Genomic DNA, 16,022 nt, shown 5'->3' with positions numbered 1-16,022 from the left:
CCGAAAAATCCTCTAAAATAATTTTCACGATAATTTTATGACATTTTTTCCATCTGTATATGTATTATATTTTGAGCTTTATCATCATAAAAATCAAGGTCTTCACTTGCCTCCCTATCATCCGGAGTTAAACCCTATCGAAAAAATATGAGCTTTGATAAAACGTAGAGTGACAACTCATATACAACATTTAATATAAATGATGTTGAAAATATAGCAAAAACTAAATTTTCAGAAGAAGTGTTATTAGAGGAGTGGATTAATATATGTAAACACGCGCAAAATTATAAAAACATTTAAGTTGAAAAAGAACATTTGTTAGACACTACGCTGGATCACTTACGCAATTTGTTGTTAATATTGCTTTATCCGAAGAAAGCTTTTCTGAGGATGAAGATTGTAATTCAAATTCAGGAATAGAGATATTAGAACCATGCGAGGAATCATCACTAACTAACTAACTTCTTGTTTAGACAAATAAATATATTACTTAATTAGTTAAAATAAACTACTTTTTTTGTATTATTGAAACCCTTCCTTCGGGGTAATGTTAATAAATTGTAAATATTGAGGAATTTGTTATTAATTAAAGTACTCCTAATATTTTACTCATTATTTTTCGAGTGCAACTGACTATAAACTTCATAATGATTAAGAACTATAAAAATAAAAATTAACAAATTCATTGTTAACTTAATTGGATATACTTGTGAAAAATTATTTTAAATCTACATGTTTCCGCCCGCCACTGGTAGAAATAGTCCGCCCACCTGCGTTAAACACTACGTCACATTCCCAAACTTAAATTTGTTGCACTCTACGACACGTTTAACATGTATAAAAAAGTGAAAGAAGCGGCTGGTATCCTCAATAAGAAGCAAACTGCATTGCTACAGGATGAACATGGTAAAGTTATATGTGAAGTAGAGGACAAACTTAAAAAATAGGAAAATTACGTCACGAACCTATTCAAAGAAGATAGGACAGTTCACCTGCCGATATTACTAACTGCGACGGACCCCTAATAACACGCTCTATGGTTATAAAAGCTATACAATCATCAAAAGATGGCAGAGCGTCCGATCCTGACGAAATTCCAACTGAAATATACAGGCTTATAAATGATAGCAATGTTTTAGAGTCCTATAACTTCTATTTTCAATACCATTTATACCAGCGGACAAATACCTAATGGTTGGTCTAATTCACTGTTTATAGCTCTACTTAAGAATACAACAGCAAAAACCTGTGCTGATTATAGAATCATATCTGGGAAACCACTTATTGAAAATTTTTCTGAAGGTAATGTATGGTCGTATCTACAATAAATGCGAGGAATACCTGGATGACACACAATTTGGTTTACGTAAACGAGAGAGGCACTGTTTGGAATGGCCGTACTTGCTCAAAGATGTCGAGATATATCTGTAGACATATACTGTTGTTTTATTGACTTCCAAAAGGCTTTTGATCGTGTTAAGCACTCTATATTGATCGAAGCTCTAAAAGACATTGGCTTGAACGGCAGAGATGTTCGAATAATTGCAAATCAATATTGGAATCAAACAACATCAGTTTTAATAGATGGTGTGGAATCACAGGCTCTTAATATTAAAAAAGGAGTACGGCAAGGATGCCTCTTGTCACCCCTGCTTTTCAACGTTTACTCCGAAAGAATTTTCAGAAAAGCACTTTCTGAAAAACAAGAAGGAATATTTGTGAACGGTGAAGTCATCAATAATTTGCGATATGTGGACGATACAGTACTCCTAGCTTCTAGTCAAGAAGATCTGCAACACTACTTGATAGTGACGTTGAGAGTTGTAGCAAACACTACTTGCAGGTATGGATCCTGCAAGGATACGGAAAACCAAAATACTCGTAATAAGTAAACAACAGCGTATAAAACCGTCTATATATGTAAATAATACCAATCTTGAGCAAGTTGTTAAAATCGTTTAGCTTGGACAGCAATTAAATTGTAACGCAGAAAATCACGGCGAAATTAGATCAAGGATAGAGCAGCAGAGCGGCTTTTAGAAGGATGTCTAAGGTGTTATGTGACATAGACCTAAAATTGGTATTAAAGATACGCCTACTTCGCTGCTACGTGTTCTCGGTCTTACTTTATGGTGTCGAGTCCTGGACTGTAAATAAAATCGATCTAAATCGCCTTGAGGCTTTTAAAGAATTTTAAAAGTTTTCTGGGTGAAGATGATTCAAAACTCCACAATACTAGAACGTCTCAGCAATACTACTAAGATCATAAAAAGCATCAAGCAGAGAAAGCTGGAGTATTTCGCACATGTAATGAGAGGTCCCAAATATAGGTTGCTACAAAATATCGTGCAAGGAAAAATAGCAAGTAAACGCAGTCCATGACGAAGAAGAACCTCATGGTTAAAGAACTTGCGAGATTGGTATGGTGTTGATACAAGCATGCTATTTAAGGTGGCAGTGAATAAAATTAAGATAGCTATGATGGTAATCAAGGTTCTGAAAGGACATGGTACATGAAAAAGAAGAGTAATGCCTTATGTTTTCTTAAGATTCTGTTTTTTGATTTGTTCGCTAATGTTTGATAATAAAAAAATTAGGTACTTTAACAACTAGCCTTGTTGTTCGTCAATACATGGTGTTTTAAATAAGTATGTTAAACTTTAAGGGGGTATTTCTGCATAAAGAAATAATGACAGATTGCTTTATAAACATATGTCTGCAAATGCTTCGTTTCCGAGATAGGGGGTGTTAAAATTGTTCTTACAAACAGACGATTTATTAATTAATCAGGTAAAATAATTTAGACAACAAATTTTAAAATATTGTTTCTTAAATACAACATAAACTGCGTTACAGATCTCTGGTATAATATAACCCAATGCTTGAGGTGAAATGATTACCGAAAATTATAAATCTTTGTAGAAATATCTTTTAAATCTTTTGCTGAAGATGGGGAAGGAATGAGAAGTCATAAAAACCATACAAATGAAAAAACTGGAATATCTGGGACACATGATGAGAGGAAAAAAGGCTTAGACTCGTAATCCAAGGAAAAATCTCGGGAAAGAGAAATGTGGGACGTAGGAGGATTTCCTGGTTGCGAAATTTAAGGGAGTGGTATGGGTGCAGTTCAATACAGTTGTTCAGAGTTGCAGCCAACAAAGTAAAGATTGCTGTGATGGTAGCCAACCTCCGATAGGAGACGGTACTGCAAGAAGAAGAACATCTGCCGATAGCGAGGAATGGTAAAGTTGCTGTAAGTAGCTCATGAGGTGTAAAAGCTCTTCTTAATGGCGTGTTTTGTTTGACGATCAGGAGAGTTGCAATTTTAAAAGGGTGCAATATAATATATTTTGTAAACCATTCTCAAATAATTAAAGCAACCACCACGTTCCAATTTTAATTTCTTTAACAAGTTTATATGAGAAAACTGGTTTCTTATCAAGAGCCATTTTTTCGCCCATTTTGTTCGTTTACGTTTTGATTTGATTTTATGGCAAACGCAGCCGCTACTGCATACAAACAAATGCGTTTCTTATTCGGATAAACTACCAAACAAAACTGAAGCAAAAAAAACTGAAGTGTGTGTGTGTAACTCGTGTTCGACATTTTTGTTCGAACAGACTTACTTGTCGAACAAAAGTCTCGAGTAACAACGCAATTTGTGGGACGCTTAAATCTAGACGATGCTCTAGGGCCACGTTAGGAATATTAATATTGACCGATGTAATTTAATTATATTTCTAGTTTTTATGGTTTAAACAGTTACTTACTTCATGGCCTCCAAATAAAGCAATCCACAGATTGTCATCTTCATCAATGGTCATTCCATCAGGTATACCTGAGTATCCGTGTTCTTTAATGTTTATAACTATCTTTTTATTAGCTAAGTAAAAAAATTTTTGGGTTAAAAACATTTAAAAAAATTGCAGATTATAGTAAACTTAGTGCAAGAAAATTGCAGATTATAGTAAACTTAGTGCAAGACTTAGTGCATATTTGCACATATAAAATTAAATAGCTCCCTAAATGAAACAATTTTTTAAGTATTAGTTAAAAAAAAATAAAATTCATGTGAAAATTTTCTCATATCATATTTACTTATCTCTTTCAGGCCAGTAAATAAATGTGAAATACGGCGATACCGTGTATTCCTTTGTCACGTTATGTTACAAAGGAATTTACGAAACCAGATACTAAAATATTCCATAAATTTTTCAGGATGGAAGTTTAACTGTTCTTGTGAAACAGTTGCTACACTATGCAATACGTTGAAGTATGAACCGTCGGAGGTAAGAACAACAAGGTTTTATTGTTCCTGAATCATTGTTGTTCTTCTGATATGCCTACGGTGTTAATTAACTTCTGTGTCCAGATTTTTGTTAACAATTTTGCTACAGACTGAAGCATCGTTTTTTCTCTGTAATTATATTCGTCCGTTTTATTTATTTTTTTGTATATTGGTATTGTTATGCTCGTTCATCATTACTCTGGTATTATAGGTAATATAATGTACAAGATAAAAAATAGGCACAAAAAAAGAATGAGTACAAACTGATTGCAAAAATGAGTCTGAAAATGGCAACCACCAGAAAGTAAAGAAAGCCTAGTCGAGCGTGGAATAATAAACAATGAGTCAATTTTAGTACGATTGGTTTATAGCATTACAAAAGCAGCATATGGCTAGAGATTTAGCCGTGACGGGACGGGAGACCTGGACACAGGGATGCGAGAAACAGCCAAGTGCAAAACAACTTTTTAATTGGTAAATACGTGCTATTGTTCTGTGGGATAGTGCTACAAAAATTATATGTTTTTAGGATTGTTAGTGACAATTGTAGAGTTTTTTTAATTAAAGCATTTTTCTGTGTAAATTTGGATTGTAAAATTCTGGTGACAAATTATTTGGTATGAAAATGTTTTTAACTTTTCTCAGATTTTTGAAATTCGATTATGGACTATATAATTTAATTGCCAATGGCTTCGAAATTAAGAGTGGCACAGAGACCAATGGAACGGTCTATGCTGGAAATGACGTTGCGGGAGCGAATAAGAAGCGAAGATCTGCGAAGGAGGACGAGTATTGCTGATGTTGTGGAGCGCATATCGGAACTAAAATGGAATTGGGCAGGCCATGCAGCGAGAATGCATGACTCACGATGAACGAGCAAACTTACACATTGGAGGTCAAGAGCAGACAACAGATACACAGATGGGGTTCAGAAAGAGACTAGGTACTTGAGAAGCTCTCTTCGGTTTGAATGTTCTTACACAAAGAAGCCTAGACGTTAATCAGAAAGCACATGCATGTTTTATCGATTTTGAAAAAGTGTTTGACAGATACTCTGCAACAGAGATATGATAAGCTAAGAGACATTCTTAAAAGAAAGGACAGAGATAATAAAGATTTGCGAATAATTCTCAATCTATATTGGAATCAGAAAGCTAACATCAAAATAGAAAATGATGTATCACAAGCAATAGAAATACGTAGAGGAGTACGATAGGGATGCATTTTGTCACCGCTGCTATTTAATGTTTATAGTGAGAGCATCTGCCAGGAAATCCTTTTGCAATCAAACGAAGGAATCGTAATTAATGGAGAGGTTGTAAATATTATTCGATACACAGACGACACTGTACTAGTTGCAAGAACAGTAGAAGAATTACAACGATTACTTACAAATATAAATATTGCCTGCAAAAATTATGACGTAAGTATCAATATCAAAAAAACCAAGTACATATATGGTCTTCAGTAAGAACATGACACAACCAGCACATATTAGTATAAATGGCATTCAAATTGAAAAAGTATCAAGTTACAAATACTTGGGGACTTCAATAAACGAAACTGGAGACCAAAACAATGAAATAAAAAGACGTATCGAAATTGCCAGGGCCACCTTCATAAAGATGAGGAAATTCTTCTGCAACAGAGATATAAGCATCTCTATACGACTAAGAATGCTAAGGGGCTACGTATTTAACACGCTATTATACGGTGTAGAGGCCTGGACTCTCAAACAGAACAACATAAAAATATTGAAAGTTTCGAGATGTGGTGCTACCATCAAATGCAGAAGATCATTGTAAACCATTATTTTTGAACATGGGTATTATGCCAAGGGATCATTGTAAACCATTATTTTTGAACATGGGTATTATGCCTCTACCTTCGCTTTATATGTATGCAACACTGTTGGAAATTCACGATAATAAAAATAAGTTTACTATAAACTCCCAATTACATGATCATCTAACAAGATCGAGGGATTTAATTAGGTCACAACGATTCAGACTATCAAAGAGCACAAAGAATTCAATTGATATTCACTTGTATAACTATCTGCCTAACGAAATAAAAATTCTGTCTCCACCACTGTTTAAAAATAGGATCAGAAAGCATTTTTTAACATATTGTTTTTACTCAAAGACAGAATACCTCAATACACCTTTATAACGTGTACCCAGTTTGGTCAGAATACTGTCGATTTACTATCTACATATCACATTGTATTATTGCTATTAAAATGTACTAAGTTTTATGTATTAGTCTATTTAGTCATCGATTCGGGAATATTCTATATTATTTGCACAGTTTTGTTACTTCCATATTTCAAAGATTTTTTATGTGACAGTTTAGGTTTGTTTTTTTTTTGGTTAGAGATTTTTTTATCTTAAATTTTTAATTTTAATTCTTCTGCTAATACTTACATATGTATATTACTTTAGCCAATATGGTTAAGTTAATTTTAAGTTTACATTATTATATCTTTTATTGTATTTTTTATACGGACTTCAAACTTTATGTAAAGTGGTCAATAAACGTTCTATCTATCTATCTATCTATCTAAGTTGAGTTGAAAGAGTCACAAACTTTGAAGTAATGCAAAGGATAGGAAAAGACCCAGAAATTTTGTCAACGGTCAAACGAAGAAAACTCGAATATTTGGGTCACCTGATGAGAAGACATAAATACGCATTACTTCAAAGTTCTTTTCTACGTTATTATACGGAGTAGAGGCCTGGACACTTTCCGAAGCTTCTTTAAGACAACTCGAGGCATTCGAGATGTGGTGTTACAGACGTATTTTAAGAATTTCATGGGTGGATCGTGTGACTAATGTTGAGGTCCTACGTAGACTAGGCAACGAATGCGAGATTATTAACACCATCAAAGAGCGCAAACTAGAATATCTTGCCCATGTTATGAGGAATGAACAGAGATACGGCTTGTTGCAACTCATTCTTCAGGGCAAGGTATTTGGAAAGAGAGGACCAGAGAGCAGAAGAATATCTTGGCTTCAAAACGTGAGAAAGTGGTTTAATACATCGACAACCAGACTATTCAGAATAGCAACAAGCAAAGTTAGGATAGCCATGTTGATCGCCAACATCCAGAACGGATAGGCATCGTAAGAAGAAAGAACTTCAAAATATAATGCTAGGAAAAATAGAAGGAAAAAGGAATCCAGGCCGTAGAAGAATGTCATGGTTGCGTAATTTGAGAGAGTGGTTTGGCTGTACCACTAATCAACTCTTTAGGTCAGCTGTAAACAAGGTCAGGATAGCCTTGATGATTTTCAATTTCCGATAGGAGTAGCACAAGAAGAAGAAGAAGAAGCAGACAAACGTAGTAGAGGAACACCACCTACACGTTGGGCTGACGACATCAGGCGTATCACCAAAAATTGGCAACAAAGAGCACAAAATCGCAAAGAATGGAGGAGTTTAAGGGAGGCCTATGTCCAGCAGTGGACGTGATAAATGAAGGCTGCATGATGATAATGATGATGAATTTAATTGCCTGTCTATTAGACTAAATATCTAACTTCATAAAGTACTAAAATAAAATACTTACATATTTCCCCCGTCTTAGCATCATAGTCCCATTTTTCTATATCTTTTGTAGCACTGTCAATAAAGAAAAATTTCGTATTATCTTTAGACCAAGCTAATCCGTTACTTATACTGACATTCGGAATTTTTTCATGTTCTCTAAGATTATGATCAAACATATAAAGCGAGCCACCAAATTCAGGAACTGATAAATCAGTTTCTCTTTTTAAAGTGCCTAAAACATAAAGTTATTATCGTAAACCAAGTTACCAAAATCTAAAACAGATCCTCATTTTCGCATCCATTAGAGACAAGGGCCTTATTTACATGATTGTCCACTACGCCTGTAGCACAGCTGCAATCGTAAAGTACTGTATACTTATTTAACCCTAGAACACTCTTGTACGTAAAAATTACGTATTATTGCGAAAACTCGCTAATTACTGTCAAACGCGTCAACTCTCCCACTCCAAGTACTAGCAGTACCTCGAGTAGGCTATTGTAATATTTTTCGCCAGTTGTAATATAAATCTCGACTAAGTAGGTGCTAGTGTGTCGCGATTCCTGAGGGTCAACACGTAAATTTTACGTGTGATTAATAGATAAATAAACGTACGTTAACCCATGAAGGACGAAGTTTTCGAAAATCTTTATTTTACATAAATAATATAAATAACTCTTATAAATGGACAAAACTTACTTAGAAAAAGACAAAAATAATTATTAAATATATTAAAACCTAAAAATATTGCCTGTTGCCAAATGGCAACGCTAGGTTCCTATGGCTACATTAACCGAATGAAATAAAAGTAAAAAATATTCTATGAAATTGAGAGATAATCGGCAAAAAACTCTCTATAGCTGTGTATGAAATTTAACATTACACTTTGTGCACAAACCTACTTCACATTTGGCGCATCTTGTTCTCATGATCGACCTGCATTCTTCACCTGCACACCTAATTTTCTTTTTATTTGGTACTGGTTCCAGTAAATGCCCAACTCCATCGTATCTAATATCATCAGATACTCTATGAAAGGAACGACTTGAGAGTGAACTAGACGGTCGGCCACCTTGTTTTGCAGGCACTCCGTATTTGGTCAGATAGGCTTGCACAATTTCACGCCTAAACTCTAACTGTGTCAACTTGTTGCCGGATTTTTTATGTAGCACCCACGCATTTTGTATAGTCGCATCTAGCATCCAGGTAATCAAGCTCCAGTACCATTTTTTTGCCCTCATTCCTATTCTAAAGCGGTTTATATTTTCGTCCATTAGGTCGGTGCCCCCCATTGCATTATTATATTTACCAATCAGGCATGGACTTTGAACCTGGATGATTTTCTTTTCAGCTTGTGAATATCTTTTCACGAGCGATTGTGGTTCCACACCATAACATGTTGACGCTACACTTACGACGCTGTTATCCAACCATCTTACAACTATAATACCAGTTTCTCTCTCGAGAATCGACTCTACATCACCCCTTTTGCGTTTCTGCATATTAGCTTTCGATTCTATAGGGCAGTTTTTGGGAATGCGATTTTCCCGTATTGTTCCGGTAAGGCTATAGCCACGATCCTTTATATGTTTCAAAAGGTGGAGGCTCGTAAATAAATTGTCGCAGAAAAATTTGTAGGGTAATCTTGATTTATCATTGGGCAGTTCATCGAGCATTGTGACGAATGGAGCCGCACATGCTCCAAAAACTTTATAATAATGATTATTTGCTTTGGGGTCGGTTCCTTGGTATATGTTGAAGCTTACAAGATACCCACTTTTAGTGTTGAGGCACCAAACTTTGTATCCGAAACGAATCGGCTTTCCTATTATGAACTGTTTACATGAGTGGCGTCCAAAGTATTTCACCATAGATTCGTCGTAATTTAATTCGCCTTCAGGGACGTAATATTCTTTATATTTTTTCTGTAAATAGTCAGCTAAGGGTCTGATCTTGTAATATTTGTCCCTTTCATCGATGGCTTCATTATTTGCAAGGTGGAAAAAACGCTAAATTGTAAGGAACCGATCTCTTCGCATAGCGTTCATGACCATTGCATTACCCATATCGCCTTTCGTATCCCAGTAAAATTTTTTTCCCGGGAGCCAATTATACCCCGATAGAATCAAAATGGCAAAGAAACACCTCATTTCTCCTGCGGAAATTTTGGGGTCGGGAAAGTTCTTCTGTAGTGCATAACTCGTGCATTGGTTGAGAATGTAACTAATTATATCCTCGTCGAAAAATAATTCGAACATCTCGACAGGTGTCAACGTATTGAATGGTTCGTAGCTATATTCTGGGAAACTAGCGGCATTGTCGACCAAATCACCCGTTATCCAATTTAGGGACTCGTATCCAATTTTCTTCACTTAAGAGGTAGTTTGTGGGATGAAACTTCCGCTGCTTTCCTGGGAAATATCCATCGCTTGAACTGATTCTTCTTCGATGTCGTCATCCTTCTTGTCTGCTTCTTCGCCATACATTTGCACCTCAACATTTGCTTCCAGCTGTTTTCTAGACAGATTGTCGATGAATCCTCCCCCATCCTCCTCGCCAGAATCTTCATCAGTGAGGTCTCCAATATTTGGGGGCTCAACATAAATATCTCTAACGTTGACATCATCTTCGTAAACCATGTTCAAAGCTTCTTGTAGAGAGAAACCCCGCCTGAAAAAACAAGATGCCTGTAGATATTAGCGTTTCCATATGGCAACGCGATGAATAAAAACAAAATATTGTAATAGATCGCTTTTTTTCAAGGGTTGTCAAATATTCACAGAGGGAAAATGACCTTTCTATTAGAGCATAATTGTTACTTTAGCCACTTAGATGTAATAGTTATTCAGAAGTAATTGACAAATTGAGCTACTTATACAAATCTTATATCCATTTTTACAACTATCAAAAACGGTGACTATAAAATCTCACAAACACCAACGAATTAAGTTTTTGTTAGGTGTATCTCTTCAAATCACTTATTTTCTGCAGACCGGCACGTTCTTGGAAACAAAACAAACTAACATAACCTCAAAATAATAAGATTCGTACGTCAATACCAGTGTTGCCATATGGCAACTCCAGTCCTTCATGGGTTAATTTGACGTGTCAAGAGTTTTATCGGACATTTTTTTATTATAAAATAAGTAGAAATGCGCTAACATATGCCAAACTTAAACGGTTGATTTACGAGAGTAGTGAGAGTGAGGAAGATCATATTGAAGTGGATAGCGCTGGAATTGATAGTGATTCTGATGACAGCATTGTTGATCCCGATTTTGTTCCCGATGAAGAAAATGTGGGGTAGACGTGGAAAAAAATCTAAGATGTATATAGAAAAATACAAACAGTACTACAATGCCTACAAAAAAGCGAAGACTACTTTCAAATGCCCCTAGAGCACAAGAAGAAGTGTCACCTAGTATGAGTTTTGAAGGTGTAGGTTAATTTTATAATTCATTGGCTAGCCTGCACTTAATTTTATTTTTGTAATTTATATGATGTTGCTGTCGAGACTGAAACAATGATCCAACCAGACCATGCGTAGAGAGGGGAGCCCTCCAGTACCAATTTTCTTTAGGTATTTATTTAATTTGGTGTGTGCCAATTGTTAAACTAATCTCAATAATTTTTAGGGTACCACAATTGATCTTGAACACATTAAAGTTACAGATGGAGATACTCTTACAGGCAAAAATGGATATCATTGGGAAACCACGCCACAAGCAATCGGTAAAACACCTGCAATCAACGTTGTCCATGTAAGGCCTGATCCTAAGGCTGAAGTCAGGGGCAATTTAGAACCTTTGCGTGCATTCGAAATATTTTTCATCGATTCGATTCTAACTAAAATAGTGACATATACAAATCAAGAAATAAACCGAAAAAAACAAAAATTAACATGACGCTGCCCAAAGAACATCTGAAACCAATCTAAAAGAACTGAAGGCGCCCTTGGGAGTTTATACACTCGCTGCAGTACTAAAGGACAATCACTTGTCACCGAATATTATGTTTGATACATCGTTTTCCGGTGCTAGATACAGGGCGATGACAGCAAATTTCGATTTGAATTTCTGACTGCTTGTCTTAGGTTCGATGATAAGACAACTAGAGCTGAAAGGAGAGAAATTACTGCTTTTGCTTCCATATCAGAAATATGGGAGGAATTTATTAATCATTGTAAAACAAATTACAAGTCCAATTGATATTTGACAATTGATGAGCAGCTGGTGGGTTTTAGGGAAAAATGCAATTTTCGCATGTACATACCAAATAAACCTGCTAAGTACGGGTTAAAATTGGTTTTCTTATGCTGATTCGATGTCGCTACTAAGTACTTATTTAATGCTGAACCGTATTTAGGCAAATCTACCCAAACAAATGGCCTTCCTCTAGCCGATCACTTTGTAACTATTTTAACAGCTCCAATTCACGGCACTAATCGGAACCTGACCATGGACAACTGGTTCACGAATATTCATTTGGCAGAGAAATTACTAAAAATGCCCTATAATTTGATAATACTTAAGACGATCCGAAAGAATAAACCACACATTCCATCAGAATTATTGGAAAATAATAAACAACGTCACATTAACACGTCTATGTACGCATATAGTAAAACTTGCTTCTTGGTGTCCTATAAACCTAAAAATTATAAAATAGTGACTCTATTATCAACAATGCATTAAAAGGGATCAGTTAACACAAATACAAAAAAACCCGAAATGATAATGTCGTATAATTCCACAAAAGGAGCAGTCGATACGTTTGACCAAATGTGTCAAAATATGTGTGCAAACCGCAAGACCAAAAGATGGCCGATCTGCATATTTTATAATATGATCAATATGGCTTGCATTAATGCCTACGTTATGTATTCGCATAACGTTTTTAGTCAAGGTGAAAAACCCTTAAAAAGACAGCAGTTTATGATGGAGCGTCATAAAAACAGAACCTTACCAGACAAGTCGCTTAGAAAATAAAAAATTGAACCGTGAATAAAAAAAATATTTCTGAGGTCTTGGAAAAAGAAGATACTCCCGAAGTCGTAACAGAAAACCAAAAAGGTGCAAGGAAGTATTGCTCAATTTGTCCCACAACAATTAACACGTTGCCTGCCGTAGAGGATTTTGTAATACTTTCCGTTCACGCCATAGTTACCGAGACGGCATCACAGTTACTTTAAAATTCCTGGTCAAATAGACCTCGCTGGCGTGGAGAGCAATTTTTTTCTCGGTCATATAGACCGAGACGGCAGGCAACGTGTTAAACGAATAACGACCAATTATTGCCCGAAATGCAAAAAACCTATTTGCGGATAACACCAAATTAAGCAGTGTCAAAACTGTTATTGAATGTTATTTCTTTTTATTGAATATGCTTTAGTAAGAGTTTTTTTTTGTGTATTTCTGTTTGCAACAAATATTTTGTTAATTTACCACGGTTCTTAGATTTGTTAATTCAATATACGTAAATTTTATGTAATGTTATTACGTACAAGAGTGTGTTAGGGTTTTTTAATGATATGGTATTTATGAATGATATGATTTTTATCATAATCACGTCACTGTTTATCTCTTTAGTTAGTCTACATACGTCACATGAGCGAGGTTGGATCTTCCTATGTGGCATTTACCACATAAAAGTTTAGTATAAATGTAATTATCAATGAATGTCAATTGCCCAAAGAGAGTGTTAAATTGTACATATTCTAAATATTGTAGCTTCAAACCGTAACCGTAGAAATTTCGGAACTATAGCGAGAATAACAGAAGAACTAAAAGTTACCTCATCGAGGTAAATTTAATGCCAAACAACAGCGAATAAGATACAAGCGGAGTAAATCAAGTTAAAGGAATTATTGGTGATGGTCTAAATAAAATTCTCTAGCAACTCGATAATATAATCTTCTGATATCTAACAGATAATTGAAGAACTGTATATATAAATTACTCATCTATCAATCATCAAATAGCCTATATTTATTCACTAACGGTTGTAGTGCTCCCGTATATTAATCTACTTATTTCCTTCTTCTGCTTTTTGCATTCAATTCGTAGCGATTTGCTTTATATGGATGCTTGGATTCTGCTTGGATATTCCTTTTGTCTTGATCGCCATTCTAGAATCTTGCTAATCCATTTATCATCCGTTACCTGAAAATATGTATGTTCAACCCAATCCCTTTTGGCCATGGCTATTCTTTTAACTGCATCCGTAACTCTTGTTCTTCTTATTTCTGGGTTTGGAACCTTAACTTGGTAGAATACATTGGTTAGAATCTTTTCATTTCAAACATATTGGAATATTGGTCTTAAAAAATTTGTTTAATCTGCTTAAGTTAGCCCGAGTAGCTCAAGAAGAAAAAACAAAAGTAAAGCGTAGTCCTGGCAGACGACAAATGATTCCCCATCGTGTTCTGATCTTAATGCCCATAACATTAGCAATTGCTGTTGCTGCACAGTAAATCAGCATATGCAAGTATTTCAATGTATGGGCTTCCACGATATAATTGGGTAGGACTTCAGTGTTCATAATTTGTAACAGCGCACCTAGTTTCTTACAAGAGTTTATTTTTGGTAGCGGTGGTCTGCTAAGTGGGTTTGTACCATTAAACTCTTGTACGGCATGTGCCATTTCTCTTACCAGGCTATCGTGCAACTCGTTAATGTCCTGCTGCGTATTAACAGGTTGAGTTTCTTGTATGAGGGGCTCAGGAATCTGCTCATTAGGGATTTCATTATGGACTTGATCTACAGCTAGGTTATAATGAATCTCCCGTTCGACTTCGCTTCTGATGGTATCGCGTCTAGCCTCCGGGATAAGATTATTTCTTATAATTATCCGGTATTGATCTGCTATTCGCTGTTCAGATACTTAAATCTCTGGGTACTCCCTGCAAAATTCGGCATACAGCTGTTGTCGATAGCCGATCGTTTCTCGACCGAGGTTCATCACCTTGTAATAGAAACGCAAAATGTTTTCATTAATAGATCTATAAACTCCAATAAGAAACGCACATAATAGAAGAGACGAATTTGCAGAAGTCTTTGCTATCCATTAGAGATGGCATCCAAAGAACAAAATGGTCTACTCTATGACATTTTATTTAAATTTTATCGCTTTCTACACGATTGGTAACTTTAGTCTTTGAGGTGTTTATTTTCAGACCAATTATTTTGACGCTTTATAGAGTGCTTTTAGCGTTTTACTCTTCATTTATATTAGTTCCCTCACATTCAGAGAGATGTCATGTTCCCTCATGACAAATATTTAACTATTTAAAAGTTAGAGTAAGTTTATTATAATTACTTTAACCCTTACGAAAAAATATACTATATAAACTATAAGTCTAATAAGAAAAAATATAGCTTTGATAAGACGCAGTTTATTGGGACATCCTGTATATTTTAAAATAATTTTAAAATGTTGCTTATACTTATATCAACTTCTTGTTCGTTTGCTGCACTTTATTACAGGAGCTTTGCGATCTTCATCAAAATGTTCTCTATTCTGCGCTACTCTTAGTAATTTTTGAACATGAAATGGCTCTTCTGTCGACTCCTTTTCAGCCCTCTATATTTTCTTTAATTATCCATATTTTTAAGCCATACGACTCACACTCCCTCTAAGGGGAAAATTCACTCATCCCAGATATTAACGGTATCAAAAGGATTAAGCTCTGGTGGGACTTTTTCCGTGTTATCGAGCTCTCAGTGATTTGGTACGTCGAAGTATCTCTCAAAAAATTTCTTGCGCATCTAGATTTTGGCAACAGTCCTGCTTTTTGCATGCTCTTATAGAGATGTTCATTAAGACTCAGCTGCTTTATGTTCTCTAAAAGACTTTTCGGAATAACTCCAGTAGTAGAGAGAATATTAGGTATAATCTGAGTACTTTCTATTCTCCATTGTCTCTTTATTTGTATTTCCAGATCTCTGTACGTGGCCATTTTTTCGTTGTATATAACACGCAGGTTTTTATTGTTAGGTGTCGCCACATCTATTAGTGTAATCTGTCTTGTAAGTTTATTAACTAGTATGAGATCCGGTCTATTATGTGCCACTGGTTAGTCTGTGAGCACAGTGCGGTCCCAGTAAAGTTTATAATTGTCATTTTCAAGCATTCTGTCAGCAACATATTTATAATAAGGGAGATGGTCGTTTTGGAGAAG

At 35.4% G+C, this 16,022-nt stretch overlaps 1 protein-coding gene across 2 annotated transcripts in view; it reads right to left on the bottom strand.

Annotated features, from left to right (window-relative positions):
- LOC140440063 (regucalcin-like) overlaps positions 1 to 16,022 on the bottom strand; it is a 43,899-nt gene that overhangs the window by 4,145 nt on the left and 23,732 nt on the right. For both annotated transcript variants that reach the window (XM_072530322.1, XM_072530323.1), the window contains exons 4-5: positions 7,865 to 8,077; positions 3,774 to 3,886 (exon numbers count right to left, since the gene is read on the bottom strand). In XM_072530322.1, the coding sequence (XP_072386423.1) occupies positions 3,774 to 3,886; positions 7,865 to 8,077 (326 nt within the window). The remainder of the gene's footprint in view (positions 1 to 3,773; positions 3,887 to 7,864; positions 8,078 to 16,022) is intronic.

Source organism: Diabrotica undecimpunctata, chromosome 4 (assembly GCF_040954645.1).
Source record: "Diabrotica undecimpunctata isolate CICGRU chromosome 4, icDiaUnde3, whole genome shotgun sequence".
Taxonomy (NCBI): domain Eukaryota; kingdom Metazoa; phylum Arthropoda; class Insecta; order Coleoptera; family Chrysomelidae; genus Diabrotica; species Diabrotica undecimpunctata.
Note: the sequence above shows the minus strand (reverse complement) of the source record. Positions and strands in the feature narration are given on the sequence as shown.